Source organism: Antechinus flavipes, chromosome 2, assembly GCF_016432865.1.
Source record: "Antechinus flavipes isolate AdamAnt ecotype Samford, QLD, Australia chromosome 2, AdamAnt_v2, whole genome shotgun sequence".
In the NCBI taxonomy this organism is placed as follows: domain Eukaryota; kingdom Metazoa; phylum Chordata; class Mammalia; order Dasyuromorphia; family Dasyuridae; genus Antechinus; species Antechinus flavipes.
Window position 1 is genome coordinate 165,907,280 of NC_067399.1, and position 24,091 is coordinate 165,931,370.

A 24,091-nucleotide genomic window follows, 5' to 3' on the forward strand; every position below is an offset into this window, starting at 1 on the left:
ATTCATTTGGATCTAAAGGTCTCTTTTCTAAGGAAAGGTTCAATTTTGAGTGAAAGAGATCCTGTATTATTTAGAACAGAATAATTAATTTCACTTCAGAGCATTAGGAACTACTCTTTCCTGTCACCTATTGTCTTAGAGGGAGTCATCTGAGGGAAGGCTGGTCTCCCATTGACTGCAGAATTGCCCAGGATGGCAGAGCCAGCAGCCCCGAGATCTAGTCCTATCTCTTCCACTGAGTAGGTAACATTAGTCAAATAATTATAACTCTTTGGGTCTCAGTTTTCTTGTAAGGTGAAAGGGGTAGACTAGATTATTTCTCAGGTTCTTTTAAATTCTTGAAAGCTTTTTCTTTAATATATGCCTATTTAGTAGTTAGAATTACAGGTATTTTCCTTTCCCAACATTTTACTTTAAGTGATTTTAAAAATCTCAAATTTCAAGGGTACCTAATTTAATTTGCCTGATAATTTGGGTCTAGGTAAAGGGCTGTGTCAATGGTTTCCCTTAACTTGGCCAACATCCAAAATTTGAATAAAGTTCCTTTAGCCTGGCTAATTGTCTCATCAGAACTCATAATAAGAGGTAAATGGAAGCATCTTTCTTTCCTTCAGCTACACAGTTAGAGTGGGGGGATGGGGTAGGACTGTGACTAAACAGTTTTGTGTTTACTGTGAAAAAGAACTGGGGAGTTTAGTAAAGTGCAGGCTAAACATGAATCAACTGTGTGTTTGGCAATCAAAAAAAAATCCTATACAATGCTGGATTGTATTAATAGATATATAAGTGTCTAGGTAGTTCTTCTGTATTCTTTCTTGATCAGATTACATAACTTTGGTCCATCACATTTCAGTCAAGTTAGAGTGTTTCAGGTATAGCAGGAAGATGAAGTACCTGGAAACTGTACTACATGAGAACTAGTTGAAAGAAGTGAGGATACTTAACCTCGAGAAATGAAGATTGGGGAGTGGGTGGAAGGGAGATATTTGATAGACTGTTTATATGAAAGAGAAATTAGATTTGTTTGGCTTCGACTCAATGCAAAGATTTAGGAGTAATACAATCAATCAACATTTATTAAGTACCTAATATATACAAGGCACAAGAGCAGAAGTTACAAAAGGAGCTATCTAGTCAATAAAAGGAAAAACTTTCTAACAATCAGAACTGATATAATTTCCTCATAAAATAATGAGTATTTAATTGTCACTAGAGGTCTTAAAGAGTTAGCTGAGTGAATTGTTAGGAATCCTATGCAGGAGTTCATTTATGAGTTGTATTTTTCTCCAAAAGACAGTATTATTTAGAAATTTAGTGGTCTATGATCAGAAAAGAGCCCAGGATTATGACAGTCATTCTTTCAGAGTGACAAATTATAGATATTTCACTCAAGAATAAATATGCTTTCTGACTTTCACTTCCTTGGAAAAAATGAGAGACACCTGGGGGTATTTAGTGAAGGAATCAATATGGTACTAGAGAAAGAGCCCTAGCTCTTTACAAGTCAAAGAATCAAGATTCAAGGTTTGACTCTGAGCATTTTACCTGTGGAACATTGGACAAGTCACATACCCTCCCCAGGACCTGCCCCCTTCTATGAAATGAGGTTGGACAAATGAACTCTAAAATTCCTTCAAATTCTAGAAACACTATGAATCACTGGGTTTCTTTCTCCTAAGCATCACTGATTGATTAGATTATTTCTGAAATGTTTTGAGATTATAAATCCCAAATCTTTATTAGGAGAAGAAAGAAATAAGTCTTCTACTCTTGATTTTTCAGGGATGAATTACAGTTAGTGGTCTGTATAGGTCCTTTTTATTTTCCTTGTTTATTTCTACCTGCCTGTACATTGATTATTTTGCTTCTAAGGGACAATCAAGAGGATCAGTAGGAAAAAAAGATAAGAGGCAAAAACTATCCAGTTATTGGTAATTGTGCTGAGGGGACAATTTAACTAGGTGTTGAAGTGGATAGAGTGCTGGGCCTAGAGTTAAGAAAGTCCTGAATTCAAATGTATCCTCAGATTCTGAGTAATCCTGGACAAGTCTCTTAAATCTACTTGCCTCAATTTCCTCATCTGAAAAATGAACTGGAAAAGGAAATGGTAAACCACTATAATATCTTTACCAAGAAAATCCCAATGAGGTCATGAAGAGTTGGACACAGCTAAAATGACTGAACAACAATAAATTGTGCTAATATTGTACTTAGAAAGTGTTCTTATAAATGGCAAATTATTTTTTTAGGGAGACATGTCAAAGTCATTAGTCAAAAGGAAATTCATGAATTATTTGTAAATATTAGTTATGTGTCTCATTATTTTAGGAAATTGAGAGTTGATTCTTACCTTCAGTCAAAAAAATTCTATCATATTTGAATCTCAGAGCTTCCACTTGAGATTTAATTTCCATGTATATAGTCAATATTAATAAAATATTATCCCCCAATGATAATAAAAATTTTAAATTTGTATATCATATTGTCATAAATGTAGGCTGTTCTCAAATACAGATTGCACCACTAAAATGATGTCATAGAATCCCAGCATTGAAGTGTATCTCAAACACCATCTTGTCCAATGTCTTAAGTGTCTGGAAATTACCCTTGAAGTGGTCATTCTTGACTTAAGCCTTCTATTGGATGATTTACTTTTTTGAAAGGCAGCTTTAAAAGTTAGAACATTTTTCATTTTATTGAATCTAGATTTGTCTCTTGGTAACTTATCCTATTGCTTCTGGTTCTTCCATCTTGGATCAATTAGAATAAGGGTAAGCCCTCGTCACATGACAGTTCTTCATGTCTTCAAGTATTAAAGGATACGTTTTATGTCCCAAGTTAGGTCTTCTCGACGAGCTAAACATTTCCAGGAATTTAGCAAGATTTTGTATGGCACAGATTCTAATCCTCTCATCATCCTGGTCGTCCTCCTCTGAACATATTTCTCTTTACCAATTTGACTTTGTTGAATCGTTTCAATCATGTTCAAATCATCATGACTCCATTTAGGGTTTTCTTGGTAAAGATATTGGAGCGATTCACTATTTCCTTCTCCAGCTCATTTTATAGATGAGGAAACTGAGGTCAACAGGATTAAGTGACTTGTCCAGTAATGTTGCTAGTAAATGTTTGATGCTAGATCTGAACTCAAGAAGATAAATCTTCCTGATTTATCCACTGTGCCACCTAACTGCTCCCCCCTTTATAAATCAACATCCTTCCTAAAATGTCATTTCCAGAGCTGAACACAAAACTCTAGATATTGTCTAACCAGTCTAGGATACAGTGTAACCATCACCTCCCTCATTTTAGATTTTAAAAGGAAGGAAATATAAACAGGTATGGTCTAGAAGATAAAATACTGATTACAGGAAAGATATTTTTATTCCCATTTCACAGATGGTGAGCATGAGTCCCAGATAACTGCTTTTCCAGAGAAAATACAATGAGGATTGGAAAAATGTGAGTTTTGCTTACCTTTCATTTTCTCAGGCTTCCATTACTGCTATTTTTCTTCAGCAGTTTACACAAGCAGATAATTGTTTTATACTTACTGGGTGCTCAGTTTAAAATAGCATCTTTAACTGATGCTATTTAACTGAGACAAGCATTCAGAAGCAAAACCAGGTAGTCCCATTCCTCTCTCCAGTGATAGTTAGATGCTATGTACTTTAATCTCTGTTTCCTGTCTTCCCTCTTCCATCCTCACTAGAGCATGGCCAAACATTTAGTCATAGTTCATGGAAGGGGACGTTGATTTCATCTCCCTTAAATCTTCTTATCCCTCGCTCTTTAAGAATATCATAATCCCATACCACCTAATGGTCAGGGTCAGAAAGGTGAAGTAACTGAGTTGATATTCTCCTTGAGAAAGCCAGCCAGATTATGAAGTACAATCAGCTCTTCTTATTAGAGATGAATTTGGTATGATTTTTAAGCGTTTGATTACAAAAAGTTTAGTTACCACAGCTGGGAAATAATCCTGAGGGTTTAGGGAGATGCAGACCTTCTGTGAGATATTTCCCACTTCTTGAACTTTATTTCAGAATTTGGAACGTTTCCTTATTCTACCACAAATTTATTGGTATTAGAAACTTGTACTTGAGCCAGCTTATACCAGCATTCTTAAGATCTGACTATTAAATTTTCCGTATGGGCATATATACCTTGGAAAGAGACAAACACTGTAAATCAGGGCCTGACTAAAATGATAGAGAAAATGTTAATTCAGATTAAGTTTTAAAATGTATCCTGTGTACCTCTTAAAAGTTTTTTTTTTTTCCTGAGCACTTGTTGAATGTTTATTAGCATATTGCTGCTTCTAAGTAACTAGAAATAGTATAAGGATTTTAGCAACAGATTTAAGCTAAGGACAATACAGTTCTGTAGCTAGACTTCTTCCTTTGAATATCTTCATTGGTGGCAATTCTTACTCTCTGGGGAGGCTTTTTTATGTTTTGGAAAGAACCAAGGTAATTCACAACCAAATCTGTCAAATAATATGCATAATTAAGATGGTTTATATCAGGGGTCCTCACACTATGGCCCGCAGGCCAGATGCGGCAGCTGAGGACGTTTATCCCCCTCACCCAGGGCTGTGGAGTGTCTTTATTTAAAGGCTCACAAAACAAAGTTTTTGTTTTTACTATAGTCGGGCCCTCCAACAGTCTGAGGGACAGGGAATTGGCCCCTTATTTAAAAAGTTTGAGAACCCCTGGCTTCTATGGTAGATTTCAATGGAATGGGCACTGGATTTGGAGGGCTCAAATCTGATCCTACTAAATGCTACTTGTGTGAAGTTGAGGAAGGAACAGGTCTCAGTTTCACCATCTGTGAAATGACAGGAATTGATTAACTACTGACTCCTCAGCCTAACTCAGCCTTTTAATGTCATTTCAGGATAAACCACTAGAGGGAGACTGGTGTCTCCTGTTCTCCTGATAGGGTTCTTAACACATTTTGGTGAGACTGGGGACACTGAGGAATTCTGAAGGCATCTTTTCTCCCCCGAAATTGCAAAAGAGCTAAATGTGACATAAGAAATGTTCAGGTTCGGTATATTAGCAGCATTTTAGAGTGCGTCCTTTTCATAGATAAAGAAATCTTGGACAGCAGTAATTTTTTGGTAAGAGACAAAACTACCTGCCATCCTTAAGTTCTAGAGATTACTCTAATAAAAAAAAAAAAAGTCTTTATGTCGTTGCTTATAACATCATTTGCAAAGTGTCTGTATATGTTTTCATTTAGAAATCACAATTACCCTGGGAGTTAAGTAGTATAGGTATCTTTTGAGGGATCCAGACTTGTGATTTTCATGAGTGCTAGGGAATTCCAAGTGAGGATATACAACACATCTAAAACTGAATTCATTATCTTTGAGGTCCTATAACCTTTCTAGTCACGCAGGTTCCCAACAAAGTGTCACTCTCAGCTCCCCACTCTCATTCCCCCATTTCCAATGTGCTGCCAAAATCCATTTCTTTCTGATATTCTTGTGTACGTTCCCTTCTTTCTTTTAACCCTGATACTTCTCTGACATGGGCCCTTATCTCCTCTGCCTGAACTACTGCAATAGCATGCTGGTTGGTTAGCCTGTCTCAGATCTCTCTCCGTTCCAATCCATTTTCCATTCAGCTTCCAGGGATTTTCCTAAAACACAGGTCTATGTCACCTGCCCTATTCAATAAAATCCAGAGTCTGCATAGCACCTCTAGGATCAAATAGAAGAGTATCCCTTTATGACCTTCTTCTGTCTCCCCTTCCCCTCTGTCTTTCCAGTGTTCTTATACCCTCTCCCCCAGGTCCATTCCAACTCTGCAATATAACAACACTGACTTCCTTGATTTCCCTTAAACAAGTCATTATATCTGCTGGCTCAGAATTTTCACTCTGAAACTCCCTTCTCATTTCTGCCTCCTTGTTTTCCTGGCTTTCTTCAAGTCTCTATCAAAATTCTTCTTTCTCAGTCCCCATAATTCTAATGCTTTCCCTCTGTCAATTATTTCTTGTCTATCCTATATATAACTTACCTGTCCATGGTTATTTGCACTTTGTCTCCCCCATCATACTTTTGCTTTTCTTTGTCTCCCTAGCTCTTAGCAAGTGCCTAGCATTTAATAAATGCTTATTGACTGATTGCCCTCTCTTAAGGCAAATTAAAACCTGTTTTGCAATTTGTAGTCTTAGATTCTAAGACTTAGAGGATTGCCTGGTACAATGAGAAATTAAATGATTTGTTTAGGATCACAGAATCAGAGTGTAACTGAAGTAAAACTTGAAGGCACTTCTTTCTGGTTCTGAGGCCACTGCTATTTCTACTCTACTGCCTTTCTGAGGAGCAAATGCAGGTTTCGTTAAATCTATTATATAGTGCAATTATAGAGTGCCTTTCCTTAGTACGACAAATGTTCCACTTAGAAAGCTTTCAGTGGCTGGCTTGGTACAGATCAGTGATTACTCCTCTCCTTTCTTACAGGGTTGTTATGAACAAAAGTTCATTTACTGAGTCACAAAACCCCTTGGGCCTATAAAGCTTCAGAACCAGTGTTTGTTCCAGCTTGATATAGATCAGAGATCAACAGTTTTTCAGAAGTGAGGTACCAAGATTGAAGGGTTTTTTCCAATAGCCAGAGGGCTACTTTATTCATAATTTTAATTCCTATGTTGCCCCCATTAGAAATCTGTTTGGAATAATATACTGCTTTTAAAATGTAAATTTTAATAAGAAAAATTCAAACCTATTAACTATGTACTTATACATTCACATAAATCAGAAACATTGATTTGCTTTTCTCTAAATACTTCCCTGAAATTAGGTTTTGAGATAATGGAAGTTCTTGTAAGAGTAGAAAGAATTTGGATGGATAATTTGAAAACACTTTGGACAGCATAAGGAATACACAAAGAATCATGTTGAAGATATGGTTTTCCCACTTTGCAGTTTTTACTCATTGACTCTACTTTGCCTCTAGCTATAGTTAACTAATTCCTGATGTAGGTTTATGGATATACTCATCTTGTCTTTGAGCTTTCAAAAGGAAAAGGACCCAATGTTCCAATCCATTTACAATGCTCACATTTATAAGCAAGGAGAGAATTGGGGGATTTTATGAAATAATCTGTTCTCTTTTCCACTTTTTGTAGCTATAGGAATCTGCTGAGTGAATAAAATCATGAGCAATGGCATAATTAGAATTTCTGAACACAGTGTGGGTAAAGAGCCCTTCTAATGGGTTTATGAAAAGAGTGATTAAAAGGGAAGAGAAAAGGAAATTACATTATGGTGCTAAAAATGGATAATTAGCAATCATATAATGCTTTAAGATTTGCAAGGTGTTTTACATATTTTATCTCATTTGATTCTTACATCAACTCAGAAGGGTAGGGGCTATAATTACTGCCTTTTTCATGTGAGGAAACTGAGGCAGATATGAGGTTGTCCATGTCCCACAAGTAGTGAATACTGCTGGATTTGAAGTCAGGTCTTCCTAACTTCAATTTTAGAGCTCTATCCATTGCAACAATTATCTATTTTAATTTGTAAGTTGACTAGAGAACCCACCTATGGTTTTAGAGGAACATTCCAGGTACTTAAATACACACACACACACATACACACACACACACTTACAGGAGGAGGAGTATGTGTGAGTATATATGTGCATATCACTGTATGTTGGGGTAAAGTTGTAGGAGTGTGAAGAAGTTGTGGCACACTAATATAAGTCATCATTCCACCCATTTTTTCATTAGGGTAATCTCTAGAACTTAAGGATGGCAGGTAGTTTTGTCTCTTACCAAAAAATTACTGCTGTCCAAGATTGCTTTATGAAAAGGACATACTCTACAATTGCAGAGAAATCTTAAATAGAGATATCTCTGTATGAGGTAATATAGTGAATTAAATTCACACTAAAATAACAATGACTGATAATACTCGCTTCCTAGGGCAGCTAAGTGGTCCAGTGGATAGAGCATTGTGCTTGGAATCAGGAAGACTCCTCTTCATTAGTCAAATTCAGATACTTACTTAATTTCTGTGTGACCCTTTGAAGTCACTTCAACCAAATTGCCTCAGTTTCCTTATCCTTAAATGAGCTGGAGAAGGAAATGACAGGCCATGCTAGCATTTTTGCCAAGAAAACCCCATATGGGATCATGAAAGAGTTGGATACAACTGAATCAAATGAATAAAAGGGAAAGTAGGAAAAAAAACCAAAAAGCCATGTGATTTGGAGAAGGAAAACTATACCAGAGAGGAGGAAATAGAAGGGGGGAAGATCAGAGCTTCAATTATGCTAATAGAAAGAGCACTGGATTGAGAATCAGAAGGCCTGGGTTCCAAGATCTTTAACTGACATCTACTCTGTGTGACATAGATAAGTATCCTAGCTCAGCCATTTATGATCTAGCAAGTCACTTAAACATGAGTTTTGGATGAAATGGCTTCTAATGTCCTTTCCAGTGCTCAATCTATGGTCCCATGATCATCTATCAAATAAAAAAGCCTGCTGCTTTCAGCTTTGATTAATTTGTCAAATTCTCCTTTGAAATTCCTATAAGTTCTAGTAAGGGATTCTGAAGATATAACTTAAGCTTTAGTAAGTATTTTCTTCACAACACAGGTAATATACATATTATTATCAGCCCCATTTGACTAATAAAGAATAGGCACTCAGACAAATGGCAGATTGTTGTCCACTCATTTCAGTTGCATTTGATTCTTTCTAATCTCATTTAAAATTTTCTTGGTAGAAATAATAGAGTGGTTAGCTATTTCCTTCTCCAGTTCATTTTTCAGATGAGGAGCTGAAAAAAAAAGATAACTTGCCCATAAATTACACAGCTGGCAAGTGAGGCTGGACTTTAACTTAAGAAGACGAGTTTTCCTGATTCTGAGCTCACTGCTCTATCCACTGTACCACCTAGTTGCCTTGACAAATGGCAGAGTAGGAACTCAAATGTTCCTATGACTCTTCTTTTCTATACCAACCCACTTTTCAAGAGGTTCCAAATAATGTACAAAATAAAAAATACAGGCATAAATACTATAATGATTTTATTTATAGATTCTCTTTTTCTAGAGTTTTGCAAGTAAAATATTCCCTACAAATCAGTCCTTTACTTGCACCAAATCCCACCCTACAGAAGCAGATCATATCAAAATTGCCTGATGCATGAGACACAACAACTTAATAAATACTTTACAAAAATAATGCAGTTTTTTCCTTAAAACATTAAAAACAATTTAGGATCCCCAGCCCCAAGCCCTTCTTTAAACAACAACATTTACTAACCAATGACACGCAAACTGGGAGCATATGGGGGTGGGGAGGAGAAAGGTGAGGTGACATAAAAACAAAACAGTAAGTTTTATTTTCTATTCATCTTGTTCCTCTTTCCAAAAAAGTGCTATTTCCTTCTGAATATTCAAAATTCCTGTGATTATCCTGCTAAGGCATGGATAAGAACTTGAAGTTTTGGTGCCTCTCTGGCTTTTTCTAAAATCACCCAAGTAAACAAATATTGACCTTATACTCCAGAGGCTTTTGATGGCATGGCAAAAACCAGGCCCCAGATTTGCCATGAAATGCCAAACTCAGCACTAATTTGAAACAAGGGGCCTATGGAAACCTGAACCTCAAGAAGGTGCCTTAGGACTAAATAATATTTGGTTTGAGGTTGTATTTCTTTTTCATTTTTGGCATTTGTGGATTTTTAAAAAGTCATTAATATTCCCTTTCTCTTTTACTTCCCCAGGACAATTCCTTTCTCTATTCTTAGAGATGTGACTAAATATTTTTATGAATATAGCTCCAGAGAAAAGGTTATGCTTGTCACATTCATATTAAATAAGTTATATATAAAAACTGTCTATAATGTTTAAAACTTTTAACCTCTTTTCCCCTTTTCCTTCCCTATACTCTGAAATACTGGGTCAAAGCATGAGTTTAATCACACCAACTACTTATTCCTGCTTATTTTCCTGGCTTACTTTTCCCCCCCTTTCTACATAGGTTTGATCACCATATACATTATTTTCAGTATGCATAAAAGGGTATGTATGACTTCATATAAAAAGTCTCATGGCTCTATGCATGACCATTCTGTAACTTATGGAAAATACACATGTATTATTATATACAAATATACATATATATTATAAAGAAGTAGATTAACTCCATTTCAAGCAGATCAGTGCAGAAAATTTGTTATCACAGGTGCTAGGTGTAGAATTATTACCTTCCCCCTCAAGGCTGAATAGCCTCACCCTCTTAATATTCCCTAGCTTCCTGGAACTGCTTGTAATAGTCTTCATCAGAAGGATTTTCTGTACATTTTTGACCATTGTTTGGAGGCCGGGCTTCATTATACCTGCTCCAGTCTCCCTTGCAAATTATCCAGGGCAAAATGTCTACTTTGTAATGGAGCTCTGCAGAGAACTCGATGCTAATCAGGTTTGGAGTCCCAGCGCCTTTTCCCCTGGTAATGAGTTGCATATTGTCATCATAACAACAGTGCTGGGCTGCCAGTGTTGTGCTTTCCAAGGAGAGCATGGATCTGATGCAATATCGGGCTGTAGGCTTGTAAATGTCCAGCTTCTCCTTTGGTCCACTTGCATCCTTCCAGCGAAAGTCTTTCCGCTTATTATGGTCAAAGATCTCTGCTGTGCTGTAGGCAACTTCTGTTGGATAGGAACAAGGGCAGCTAGGAAGGTCATTGATCACTTTGTGCATATACTTCTTTAAAAACTCACTCTTGCAGCTCATCCATCTCTCACAACTGTCAGTGTCTGAAAAAGGCAAAAGGGAAATCATCTGATCACATGCAGAGCCACAATGACATATTACATCCAGTCACGTTGTTAGATGAATTAGGAACAAGAATGGGCAGGAATAGTTCTCCTATAATGAATGAAAACAAAACTATAATTGGTCATTCTCATTCTCCTGCAAATCAAAAGTTGTTTGGAAAATTCCTTTCTGTTAGAGTGCTTTACTTAATTGGCTCTCCAAGCATTGAACATGGAGTGACAGAAAAGTGGAAGCCCGGAAACCCAAGCTCTGCTGATGATGCTTTCATTTGTTTAACTGCATCATCTTGGTTAAATCACATGGGGCTCATTCATATGTATAGCAAATATTTAGTGATATTATGATTGATAAAAAGACAAACACACACATATAAATGTATACTTATGTGTGTGTGAGAGAAATAAAACATGTGTAGCAATAACTAAAGCACAAGGTAGAAGGAAGGTGCAAACACCAAATGCTATGGTAGTTCTGAGGAGAGAGGGATTGCTCCTAATTGAAGGTAATCAGGGAAACCTTCATAAAAGTTGGGGTATTTTGAGATGGCTCCTGGAGGATGGGAATAAAAGTGGGGGAAGGGAAGTGTAGTATAAGTTAAGGGACTGAAATATTAAAAGTTAAAGGAATAATAAATAGTCTAATTGACTGGAGCATGGGCATGGGCATATAGAAAAGTACTTTGCAAGTAGTTTTAGAGGGAGGGCTTTGAATGTTAATCTAAGGAATATTGATTTTATTTGACAATCAATGGGGAACTTATTGGATGGATTGGAATGGAGAGAGCTAGGAAGACCAGTCAGAAAGTTTGGGACAATGCCTGGCATTCAATAAATGCTAGTTAAGTTGAAGGTTATTTTGAAGCAGTTGGTGAGGAATAAATAGGAACCTAGGGACTAATTATATGGGCAGCTGGAAGGCAAAAAAGGGAAGGATGTGAGAGACACGAAGGTAAAATCTATAGGATTTGACAACCAATTGTAAGTGAGGGGTCAGAAAGGAGTCGAAGGTGATGCTAAAGCTTAGAGCCAACATGAAAGGTAGAAAGTTAATGCCTTTGACATAAATATAGATGCCAGGAGGAAAAATAAGTTGGAAGAAAAAGTCTGTTCTTCACCTGTAAAGTGAATGAGGCTACATTAAATGATTTTGAAGGTTCCCTCTAGCTTGAAATTATGTGCTTTCTATGGTTTCAATTAGCTACTTGAGTAATCAGAGTAGATGATAGATCCTATGAATTACACGTCTGGAATGCCACTGAAAATTTTCCACTGAGGGTCTGTACTTCAAAAGCAAAACTACTACATTCAGAACACCATCAGAAAAGTCCAAATGGAAGGGTTTGCTTTTTTTCCCTGCAGAGAGAAGTTTCCTGAAAGGATGAAACGTATGATTGTATACTTAGAACATGCATGGTTTATGTTGATTTTCCTTTCTGATGAAATTAGGCCAATATATTCAGATGTCCAAAGACATATAGTTAAGTAGATTGACAGGATTGTCTCAGTATAGAATTTTTAGAGCTAAAAGGGACCTTAGAGAGCACTCAAAATATTGCCTTTGTAATCCTACTGTAGAGACTTTAATTTTCATTAGAAAATGCCTTTGGAGTAAAGCACTGTGCCTTTTTAGAGCTCTTATTAAAAAGAAGTTTATTGTATGGAATGATAATACCAGTTCATTCACATAGAGCTCCTGTACAAATAAAGGGAAAGAAATGTTCCCACTATCGGGTTTTAGAAGCTACACTGTGGAACGCCACCTGGCAAACGAGGAATACACAACACTGGAGACAACAGGAAGGTACTTTGTATGGAGAAGAGAAAAGAGTCTGTAGACAGTTAAAAGTTCTATATTCTTCACATATTTGCCTTTTTTCCTACTAGCCCTGATTTTGTAGTCCTTCATAGAGAAAAGACACTAAGTAGCATTGGATGCATCTAGACATTTGACACTTATAGTGTTTCGTCAATGATTGTCAATCATATAAGGGATACTGGGGGAAAGGAGACTGTATTGAGGGGAAGTAAAAGAAGAAAAATAGAACTAGTACATATATGCAAATATATTCCTCTTTTGGAGCTGATAGTCCTATTATCCAGATAGTCTAAATCAGGACTTCTTAAAACTTTTTCCACTGGCAACCTCTTTTCGCTCAAGAAATTTTTATGTGGTCGTGGGTATATAGTTATTTAAAACAGGTATACAAATCAAATACTTATTGATAATGAATCATAATTTCATGACCCCCACATTCATTTGAAAGATCCCATATGGGGTTGCAACCTACAGTTTAAGAAGTTGGGTCTAAAAGTCAATATACAAATGCAAGCTCATGGGGGTGTTTGCTTGGCCTTAAGAACTATTGGGCTGCTCTTAAGTTCTCAAATTCAATGGCTAAATAAATTCTCTTCTACCTATTGACCATAAATTTCATAAGATCATAAGTACAGGGCTAGAGAGAGCCTAGGGTCAAGATCTGTAGGCCCTCAGAAACTCATTTGGGAACTTTTTGAATCTTTTCTAGCAAGAATAAAGCTCTTATTTGGTAAAAACTCCACTACAGAGCTGATGGGAAAAGGTATAATGTTTTGGAGTGGGACTTTCTGCCAGCTGGCAAAGTGATGAATGGAAATGGAAAGCAATATTCTATTTCTGAAAAAATATCCATTTAAGGAATTAGAGACCTATAAGAAAGGATATTTCCTCCAGGCTAAATTTTATAGTGCATGCTCATGACAATATTTCAAATCTATTTCTAAGATTAGTTTCCTCAGAGTACTAGAACAATGAAACTATGACATTCTATTTTCCCTCCTTCAGGGAATGAAAAGTCTGAGGTAGGGCATTATTAGTTCCATTTCATAGATGGAGAAAATATGGCAGAGAGAGTCATACCAGTTTGGTAGAGCCAAGATCCCTGATTTTCAAGTCAATGTTTTTTTACTCGCTGGTATGATTGGTATTGCAAATTAATATGCATAAGGCATTGTGTTAGGAATAAAGATAAAACAATATAAAATTCTTGACCTCCAGGTGCTTTCTTTCTGGGGGATATGATGTTAACACAGGTAAATGAAGATAATTTGAGGGTGGTGAGGCACAGTAACAATTAATGAAGGTCAGGGAAGGTTTATTGCAGATATTACCTGATATGATTCTTGAAATAAGGATCTAAAAAGGGTGTGCAGTCTTAGCAAGGGTGGGATTGGGTCACCAATATAGGCAAAGGCATTAGGAGAGGGAACCACAAGAAGATCAGTTGGGTTGAAAGGTGAAGGGGAATAATATAGAATGTCTGGAAGGATAAGTCTGGAACTAGATTGATGCCGAAAAATTTCTAAAATTCTATAGGTAAGAGAAAATCACTGAAACTTCTTAAGCAGGGGACTGACATGATCAGACGTGTTCTTTGGAAAGCTTATTTGGGAAGCTGTGCAGAGAATGTATGAGAGGGAAGAAACTGGAAAAGGGGAGACCAATTAGGAGGTTATTGCTATAGCCCAGGTGAAAGGCAAAGAGTTTCTGCATTAGGGTGGTAGAATAGAGAGAAGGGGTAGGATTCAGGAGCTATTATAGAGAAAGAATGAATAAGATTTGACAACTGACTGATTACAGGGAGTGAGGGACAGTGAAAAATTATGGATAACTTCATGATTATCAACTAGGATGACTGGAAGAATGATGACTCCTTCAACAGAAAAAGGGAAGTTTAGAGTGAAGATAGATGTGGAAAAATGATGAGTTCTACTTAAAACACACTGATAGAGGGTAGATATCACAATGGGACTGGCCAGTTAGGCAAAAGATTATGTGGCATTGGAATAGTACAAGAGAAAGTAGGACTGGATATATATATTTGAGAGTAATTCCCATAGAGATAATTACTGAACCTATAAGAGCTGCTGAGATCACCATAAAAGGTAGAGAAAGAAGAAAATCCAGGATAAAGTCAAAGGATCCTAGCAAGTAAGACAGAGACTATAATAAAAGAAAACCAAATTGCATAGAGAATTTATCATTGCACATTACTGCCTATCTCCCCAGTTATAGTATTAAGATTTTTATCCTTAGTCTGGGGAATCTTTTTGATTGAAATAATTTTTCTCCTATCACAGCCTTGAATGAAGTGATAGCATAGGATAAATATAAACTATATCAAAAAATATACCCACAACAATCATATCACCCAATTGACAATTGTAATAGTTCCTCAGTGTATTAGAAGCTAATTAATAGGTGCACAGTTCTAGCCTATGCGTGCCTTTTCCTCCTTCCACCTGGCTGCTGCTCATTTGAGGTATCCTAGCTGGAGGCAGGGAAAGTAACTTAAATTCAAAAATCAGTCAACATGGTGACTGATGATTAGTTCTATTTAAGATGTGGTGTAGGAGAAAAAGGTGAGGATAAATGGTTGAAAGAATATTTCATGCTAATTGTTACCAGTTACTAAGGCTAATTAAGACTTGGGAATTTGCATATTCCAGGGTGTGGTTTCATACCTTTACTTACTGATTTCCTGGATTCCCTTGTTTGGGAAAGGAGAAAGTATTGCAGAGCTAGAGCAGCAAAATCTGGCATCATCCTTGCCCAGACTTGGGACTTTTCCTATCCTCACCCGCTCCCCATCCCATTCCCAGCATGGAAATGGTCTGCGACAGGGAGCCAACACTTTCTGGCTCAAAATGAATCCTGTTATTCTCTTCCTGAGAATGTGTATGGAGAAGAAATAATTTTCTGGAAGAACTGGGCCCACTAAAAGGAAAATGAGGTCTTAAAATGAATCCAAAGATGGTTTTGCAAATGCAGAAAGGAGGAAAAAAGCTAAATCAATATTAGGATGAAAATCTTACAGCAACTTACCAACTTCAAAAAGTTTGGTGGCGTTAAATTCTTCACTTCCTGCAAGCAGGCTTACTTCTGTGGCAGCTGTCCGAAAGGTGTCTTCAATTCCTAAACACAGACAGAAGAGCATATTTTTTCCAGTTATATGAAAAAGAGAGGCAGTTTTTTTTTTAAAGTCCAAACAAAGATCTTTTTGTGCTCTATGTTGCTTTATTGGCATGAATTTGTGGTCAGAGAAAAAAATTAAAGGCACATAGAACATAAAGTATACTAAAGTTAGGATATAGTTTATAGTAAAAACTGCAACATTATTCGAATAACTCTGAACTGGTCCCCAAGGAATTTCCATCTTGTTGGTTTTTCTGTAGTGTGAACTCAAGGCAAAATGGTACCTGGGGGTTAAGGTGGAGAGAGACGGGGAGGCCTAGAATTTTCATAGAATACTCAATATTCTATGTACTGTGTACCTTATATGGTACTCCATACCCGTACAAACAGCTATATACTTATGTATAAAAAAATTTCACCTTACATATATTTATAGCACTTTAATGGGGAATAAGGATGGTGTGGTATGGGAAATATTGCCATTTTGAAGAAGGAAAAAATAGAAGGTCTATTTATTTAAAAGAATGGTTCAAAGTTACACAACCAGTAGATGTAGGACTAGAACTATATATCTCTATCTACCTATCTATCTATCTATCTATCTATCTATCTAATCTCTTTTTATAAGGCTACTACTCCCTAATTACTTTACATTTGCTTATATCGAAGATACTAAGGAATACCAATAAGGCTTCCAAAAGAACCAAGTTCAAGACAAAATTCCTCTTTCTCTTCTGAAGATTGATGTAGCTTTGAAAATTATTATAAAATGTTTCTAGGCTGCAAAGTATCTCTTTGACCTGAAAAATCCTGTGCTGAACTTTTCCATGTTTGCCAGCATCTGTTCTGTTCCTTGCACGTGGTTCTGCCTACTTCTGCTATGGCTTGTATGACTAGGCTAAGGAAATCTTTGAAACTTAGAACTGGAAGAGACATTGAAGGTTATTGAGCTCAACTTTCACCTTAATTGTCAACCTTTTGTTTAATATAACTGTCAAATATTTTATTCTGCTTAAACATACTAATTTCTGAAAGGAAACTCCCTATCTTAATAGGCAACTCATTTCCAGTTTTGAATTATTAGGTGGTTCTTCTATATTCTGAGACTAAATCTGTCTCTCTGTGATTTCTAATCCATCAGCTCTTTTGGGTTTAACTATCATGCCTATGCAGATGACAGATGTGTGGATGGATAGATGGATAATAGATAAATATTTGTGAATATATCCTGTTCCTGTTTATACCCTCAGTCCTGCTTTACCAACTGCCTAATAGACATTTTAAACCATATGTCCCAGAGGAATCTTACTCACATGTCCAAAAGGGAATTCATCTTATGTCCTTCCAAATACTTTCCTCTTCCAAAATTCCCTATTTCTATAAAAAACACCACCTTCTTTTAGTCTCCTAGGTTTTAAACTTTGACAATATCATGGACTCCCCACTTTCCTGCCTGCACATCACATATCCAATCCAAGTCTTGCCATTTTTAGCATCACAAAACCCTTTGAATCTTATGTCTTCTCTATTTGCCAGATTATTATCTTACTTTGGATCACATCACCTCTCATTCTATTTTTCTAATGGCCTCTTAATTGGTCTTCCTGATTCAAGTCTTTCACCACTCCAGGGCTTGGTTACCACATTGTTAACAAAGTGATTTTCCTTACATGCAGATCTGACCATGTAACTCTCCCTCACATATGACATTCCATCTCCGCTATCTATATCTCATACCTGGAATATATTTCTCCTGATCTCCATATCAAAGAATACTATTCTTCTTTCAAAATACAGCTTAAGGATCACCTTCTGCATGAAACCTTTGCTGATTCCACCAAGTTCTAGTGCACTCTTATCTAAACTAACTACTTAGTATATATTTATTTTATTAATTTGATATTGAATATGTCTATAGGTATTTTATTTATATATGTGTATATGTATGTATGTATATATGTATCTATATATGTAGAATACAAGTATTATATTGTACATCTTGTTTTCCCCCATTAGAATATAAATTCTTATGGGTAGGGATTATTTCATTTTTTGTACTTGTATTATCAACACCTAGCATCCTTCCAGGCATATACTAAGAGCTAAATAAATACTTGTTGATTGATTGATTGATAATTCCAGTACTACTTGATGGAAACTCATAGAGTAAGTCTGGTATTCTGCAATTTGTCAAGTTCTTCTATAAATATACAATCCCACAAAAAAGGAAACCAAAAGAAATCTTCATTATCAATAGGCATTTATTAGGTGCTTACTACATGCTAAAAATTAGGGATACAAGAAAGGCAAAAATTGTGATAAGGAATTCATAGACTCAAGAGGGAAATAACATTCAAACAAGTAACTGTGAACATACAAGATTTAGAATACATAAGTATATATGTGTATATATATGCGTAATATATATACACACACATTTATATGTACATACAAAGACACATACACACAATATAAATGGTAGATAATCTCAAAGGGAAGGCACTTGAGGGTGTAGAGAGCAAGAATGAGAAAGAAAGGTCTTTTGAAAAAGATAGGATTTTGAGCTGATTCTCAAAAGAAGCCAGAGAAACCACAAGGGATCGCATTCTAGGCATGGGGACAATTAGTGAAAAGGCAGGAGCTTCTTGTGTTAAGAACAGCAAAAAGTCAGTATGACTGTATCATAAAGTACAGTGAAGGGATCTAAAGTATAAGAAGATTCTAAAGGCAGGAAAGAATCAGATGGTGATGGTCTAAATGCCAAACAGGATTTTCTGTTTGGTTGTAAAGGTAATAGGGAGCAGTTGAAGTTTATTGAGGAGAAGAGTAACATAGATACAGAAATGTGTAAAAGATGGATCAGAAAGAGGTTTGAAGCAGAGAAACCTATTATAAAGCTATTATAATAGTCTGGATGTAACATGGTAAGGTCTGGCATGAGGTAACAACTATCTAAGTGGAGAAGAAGGGACATATAAGAGAAATGTCAAAATAACAAAGGATTGTTGTTATACTAACCTCAAGGAACAGTTTGGTGGATTTTAGCGCTGGGAAGCAGAGTGTCTCCAAATATCTTGATAGAGTGCAGCAAGTTAGAAATGGAGGACTCAAATGAAACTGCTTTCTTCAAAGTTACCAGTGATAGCTTGCTTGCCAAATATAATAGTCTTTTCTCCACCCTCATCCTTCTTGCCCTTTGCAGCTTTGACATTGTCACTTTCCTCTTCTACACATTCTCCCCAATAGGGTTTCTTGATACTGTTCTCTCCCAGTTACACTCCTACTATTTGTCAGTCCCCTTTGTTGGATCTTCTGCATCACTATCACCATCCTCCTAGTTACCCACGTTCACATTTTAGATTTTATTCTCTATTCCTCACTTACATCCACCCCGTATATCCAAGGTGATGTCAAATCTTGGAGATACTCTGCTTCCCAGGGCTAAAACCCACCAAACTGTTCCTTCAAACAATCCTTTGTAGTCATCCTTGTTTTAACCAGCACCAGTTATTCACTGAGGTTTTTATGATTTTCCTGTTAATCAATAACTGTTTAGATTAGTTGGAACTCCCTTTATTTCCCATGGACCTAAGAGCCAGAAGCATGTGATGTGCCACAATCTAAAGTCATCCATCATGTCTCCTAATATGTTAACAATTTCTGAATGCCTGTGCTAGTGTAACCAAATCAGAGGCTGCCATACTCCTGTTCCTGCTACACTAACTCTGGTTCTCTACACTGATGAATAATCACAAGGCTCAACAACTTGACTTAAGACAATCAATCTGGAGACTATTCCCACAGGAACCTTGGAATACTTGTATTGTCCATGCGTGAGCCTGCAGTGGGAACTGCTACTCCAGACCCAAGAATGACTGTGTTGTGGTCTAGCACCCTTGTGTTGTTGTTGTTTTTAATGTATGTAAACTCTGCCTTTGTCCAGTATGTTAATCCCTCCTTTTCAGGAGAGATGGGGGCTTCCACTTGCAAACATTCTCCTTACTTTCAAATTAAACTCCTGTCTGATTCCTGCCTCACTTGTTTGTAATCTTCTTCATGTGGCTCTAGCCATCCACAGATTAAATTCCACTTCTAGTTCGTATGACAAGTCTGACTAATTTTCAAAAAGGAGCAACAAAGTATGATAATTTTTTTGAGATATACTACCTAATTTTCATTTGACCTGATTTCTTTTTCAAAACCTTTATAATACATTGATAAGAACTGATTTTCATAATGGGTTAAAGGTTAATGTTTCTCTGCCTTCTATGTTAGGGTTCTGCTCTTGGTTTCGCTCCCATTTAAAAAGAAGGGCATGGAAAAAAGAAAATGGAGGACTGAAATTCAAGAAACCAATGGAAAAAACACTGGTTTCATTGAGTTCTTACAACAGATCTGCTACTAACTAATGGACAAATTATTTAATTTCTCTAAGCCTCAGTTTCCTTTCTCGTATGATGTAGGGCTTGATTAAGTTGATTTTACCGCATTTTTCACAATCAGTAAACATTTTCCTTCATTCTTCTTTAACCACTCCCCTATCCAACTCAGAAAAAGGATAACATACTATATAATTAGCTAAAATCTTAGATTATTTACCAATTTTTGAGAACAAGATAGATTTTGGAGGAGGAAAATGGAGAGAGGTCAAGGGTGATTTTATTTCTGTTTGAGGTACTTGGTAAAAATACTTCTTCATACAATAGAATAGGGACAGTTAGGATCTGAATAAAACCACAGATTTAGAGCTGAAAATTTAATTCAGTCCCTTAATTTTACAGATTTGAAAACTGAGGCCCAGAGAAGTTAAAAAAAACCTAGTATCTGAGGCAGGATTCAAATATAAATATTCTTGATTCCATGTCGAGAACCTTGTGCGCCATTCCACTCAGTTGATAGTAGAAGTTTAATAGGGACCTGACTGCTCTATTTGATCAAATGAAACAACATAGATAAAAACATATGTAATATAAAAGACTTTGCAAACCTTAAAATGCTATATAAATGCTAGTTATTGTTGTTATTATTGTAATATATAAAAATTGATAATGTATCTGGTCTAATATGAAATATATACTCATCTCACACTTATTTTCCAGCTGATATGAGATGTTATAAGATGAAAGTCTATTATACATACTAAATTGCTTGGTAGTTTAATTATGGTAGCTGGTAATGTTTACATTGTTAGTTCAGGTTTGGAGGCTAAGAAAATTAATCTAGGCCTAAAGAAATCATGGAGTCACGTGATCAGAAATAACTTTTAAAGGTGGCATCTTGCCCACAGAAAGGAACATATATCTTCATGGTCACTTAAACAATTTCCCTATTTCTGAATGCCTCCAGAAAATTTTTTAAAAAGAGAAATAGAAAAAAAAATCTGTATACTGGTATTAGTGTCTATAGCTCTGGGGAATCTCTCCACCCTTAAAAGCACAATCATAGGAAAGAGGAGGAATGACATTGAAGAGAGTGGAAAAATTGGGCAAGGAAGCAAAGCATTTTCATTGACTTCTAAGTTTTTTCAAATCTATACAGTAAAAGAGATTCCTTTCCTCATGTCCCATACATAGACACACCATATACATGCATGCAAGTGCACAAACACACACACATTTTTTTCCCTAATATGCACATTCAATACTATCAAGTCTTTTTTTTTTTTGTTTTTCCTCCAACTATACCCTTTCATTCAAAGTCCTAATCTCCCACTTTTGTGAATAGGACTTCTGAGTTCAGGAAAAAAGAAAACTTCTTTTTCTTTCCTTGAAATTCTGCCCTTTTAAAATTTTACCCTCTCGGAGCTGGGAATTTCCCAGAAAGAAGCACATGGCAATATTTACTCATAAAGGTTATCTGGTGATGAAGTGACCTAAGGGTGGCAATACAAAATGAGATAAAAATATCATTAATTACCAATTGTCTGCAGAATGATTCTTCCTTGTTACTTTGTTGGCATCTCAAACTTAGCATGTAAAAAATGGAACTCATTTTCTTCTTAAATCTATATCCTCTACAAACTTTTTTATTTCTATTGAGGGCACCTCTATCCTTGTTAAGAGTTATAACCTTGGAACTGTCTTTAATTCCGTTTTCCTCCCTTCTATATCAAATCAGCTGCCACATTTGTCCTCACATTTCTCATCCATCCTATTTTCTCCCATTCATACTACAATCACTCTAATTCAGTGTCTCAATTTCTTTTGCTTGAACTACAGTCACAGCCTCCCAGCAATGAAATGATATTGTGCCATGATAAATAATGAGAGAAACACATTCAGAGAAACCTGGAAAGATTTGTATTAATTGATGCAGAAATAAATAAGCAAAATCAGGAGAATACTTGGTATGTGCTGTCAGAGAGGTGAGGAACTAAAGGTATAGAGTGAGACTTATTTTTGGACATGGGCAACATGGGGATTTGTTGTGTTTGACTGAATATTTGTTACAGGAATTTTCAACTGTGTATTGGCAGGGGAAAATATGAGAGAAAGAAAAAAATTATTAATTGAAAAAATTGTTTAAAAATTCTTTTCTCTGCTTTCAGTCCCTTCCATTTCAGTCTATCCTTTACATAGCTCTCAAAATAATTTATCTAAAATTTAAGCCTAACAATTAAGTCATTTTCTTGATCAAAAATATTCAGTGAATCAGCATCATTGCCTACAGCATAGAATATAAATGCCATGGACTGCCATTTAAGGCCTTCTTGTCCATATCCTTTAACAATCAGGGCTTTCCTCCTCCTCTCTTAACTCCTTGCTATCATTTTCCATCATTTCCTCTTTTACTTGGGTCTTTGATGAAGAGTTGGTCCTTCTCTGTACTCGTTTGCCAGAATTGTCATTCCCCACTCTATATCCATTTCCTGCTATTATCTCTTCTTTTCTTAGTTAAACTCCTTAAAAAAGCACTCAGCAGCTCTATTTACTCCATTCACTCTTTTAACTTAATGTTCTAAGCTTGTATTATCAAGTGTCTTTTAGATCATTTGAATTAGATGTCCCATGCTTAGTGTGTTCAAAACCAAGATCATTATTTTTTCCCTTTAAGTCTTCTTTTCTTTTGAACTTCCTAAGATCTATTATTATGCAAGGTGCCACCATCTTTTTTTTTTTTACATAGTTTAACATTTTATTTGTTAAATATTTCCCAATTACATATAACAAATTTTAACATTAAAAATTTTTTTTGAGTTCTAAATTTTCTCTCTTTCTCCCCTATCTCTTGAGAAGGCAAGCAATATGATACTGATTACACATGTGAAGTCATGTTATATACATTTCCATATTAGCCATGTTGCAAAAGAAAACACACACACTCAAATGAAAACAGAGAAAGTTTGAAAAAATGTATGCTTCACTCTATACTCAGAGCTCATCAGTTCTCTTTGTGGAGGTAGATAGCATTTTTCATCATATGTTCTTTGGAATTCTCTTACCTCATTGTTTTAATCAGAGTATCTAAGTCCTTTACAGCTGATCATATTATTTCTTTAGAGCACTACCATCTTAATAGCTAACGTTTACATAGAATTTACTATGTGCCATGTTCTGTATTAAACACTTTATAATTAATTAATTATCTCATTTGATCCTTACAATAATCCTGGAAAGTAGATCTCTATTAATATTATTATTTTACTTCTTTTTTTCACTGAGGCAATTGGGGTTAATTAACTTGCCCAGGGTCACACAGCTAGGAAGTATTAAGTGTCTGAGACCAGATTTGAACTCAGGTCCTCCTGATTTCAGGGTTGGTGATCTATCCACTGAGTCACCTAGATGCCCCCCCCCCTTTTTAATAGAAGTTAAGTAACTCCTCCAGAGTCACACAGTTAATAAATGTCTGAGGGGAATTTTGAACTCAGGTCTTCCTGATTCCATTGTTCTACCCACGCCATGACTTAGCTGCCTAATCCTCCCAATCACTCAAGTTCACAACTTCAGTCTCACTGGATTCCTAACTCACACTCATTCTAACATCTACATAATTTAATTTAATAAAAAGTATAAATAAAATAATAAAAAAATAATTTAAATTTAATTTAATTTGTCCAATCTTCTCATTTCTACCTTCACATCCTCCCTTATCTAAATCCCTTCTTTTCACTTACTCTATCTTGGTCCTTATCCTCTCCTGGAATAGTACATCAGCTTCCTAACTGTCTCAGGTCTATAACCAGTTTTCCACAGCACTACCAAAGAGATTTTTCTAAAGGATAGGGAATTGTTACTTCCCTCTTCCAGAAAATAAAAGTAGGTTCCTATTGTCTCCTAGATCTCTGTACATTTTCACAAATTGTTGTCGGTTCCTGGAAAATTCAG

General features: G+C 36.0%; 1 protein-coding gene across 2 annotated transcripts in view; it reads right to left on the reverse strand.

Moving 5' to 3' along the window:
- Nucleotides 1–9,041: 9,041 nt before the first annotated feature.
- ISM1 (isthmin 1) overlaps nt 9,042–24,091 on the reverse strand; it is a 94,560-nt gene continuing 79,510 nt past the window's right edge. For both annotated transcript variants that reach the window (XM_051975911.1, XM_051975910.1), the window contains 2 exons: nt 15,675–15,764; nt 9,042–10,792 (listed from right to left, as the gene is read on the reverse strand). In XM_051975911.1, the coding sequence (XP_051831871.1) occupies nt 10,275–10,792; nt 15,675–15,764 (608 nt within the window). In that variant the 3' untranslated portion in view covers nt 9,042–10,274. The remainder of the gene's footprint in view (nt 10,793–15,674; nt 15,765–24,091) is intronic.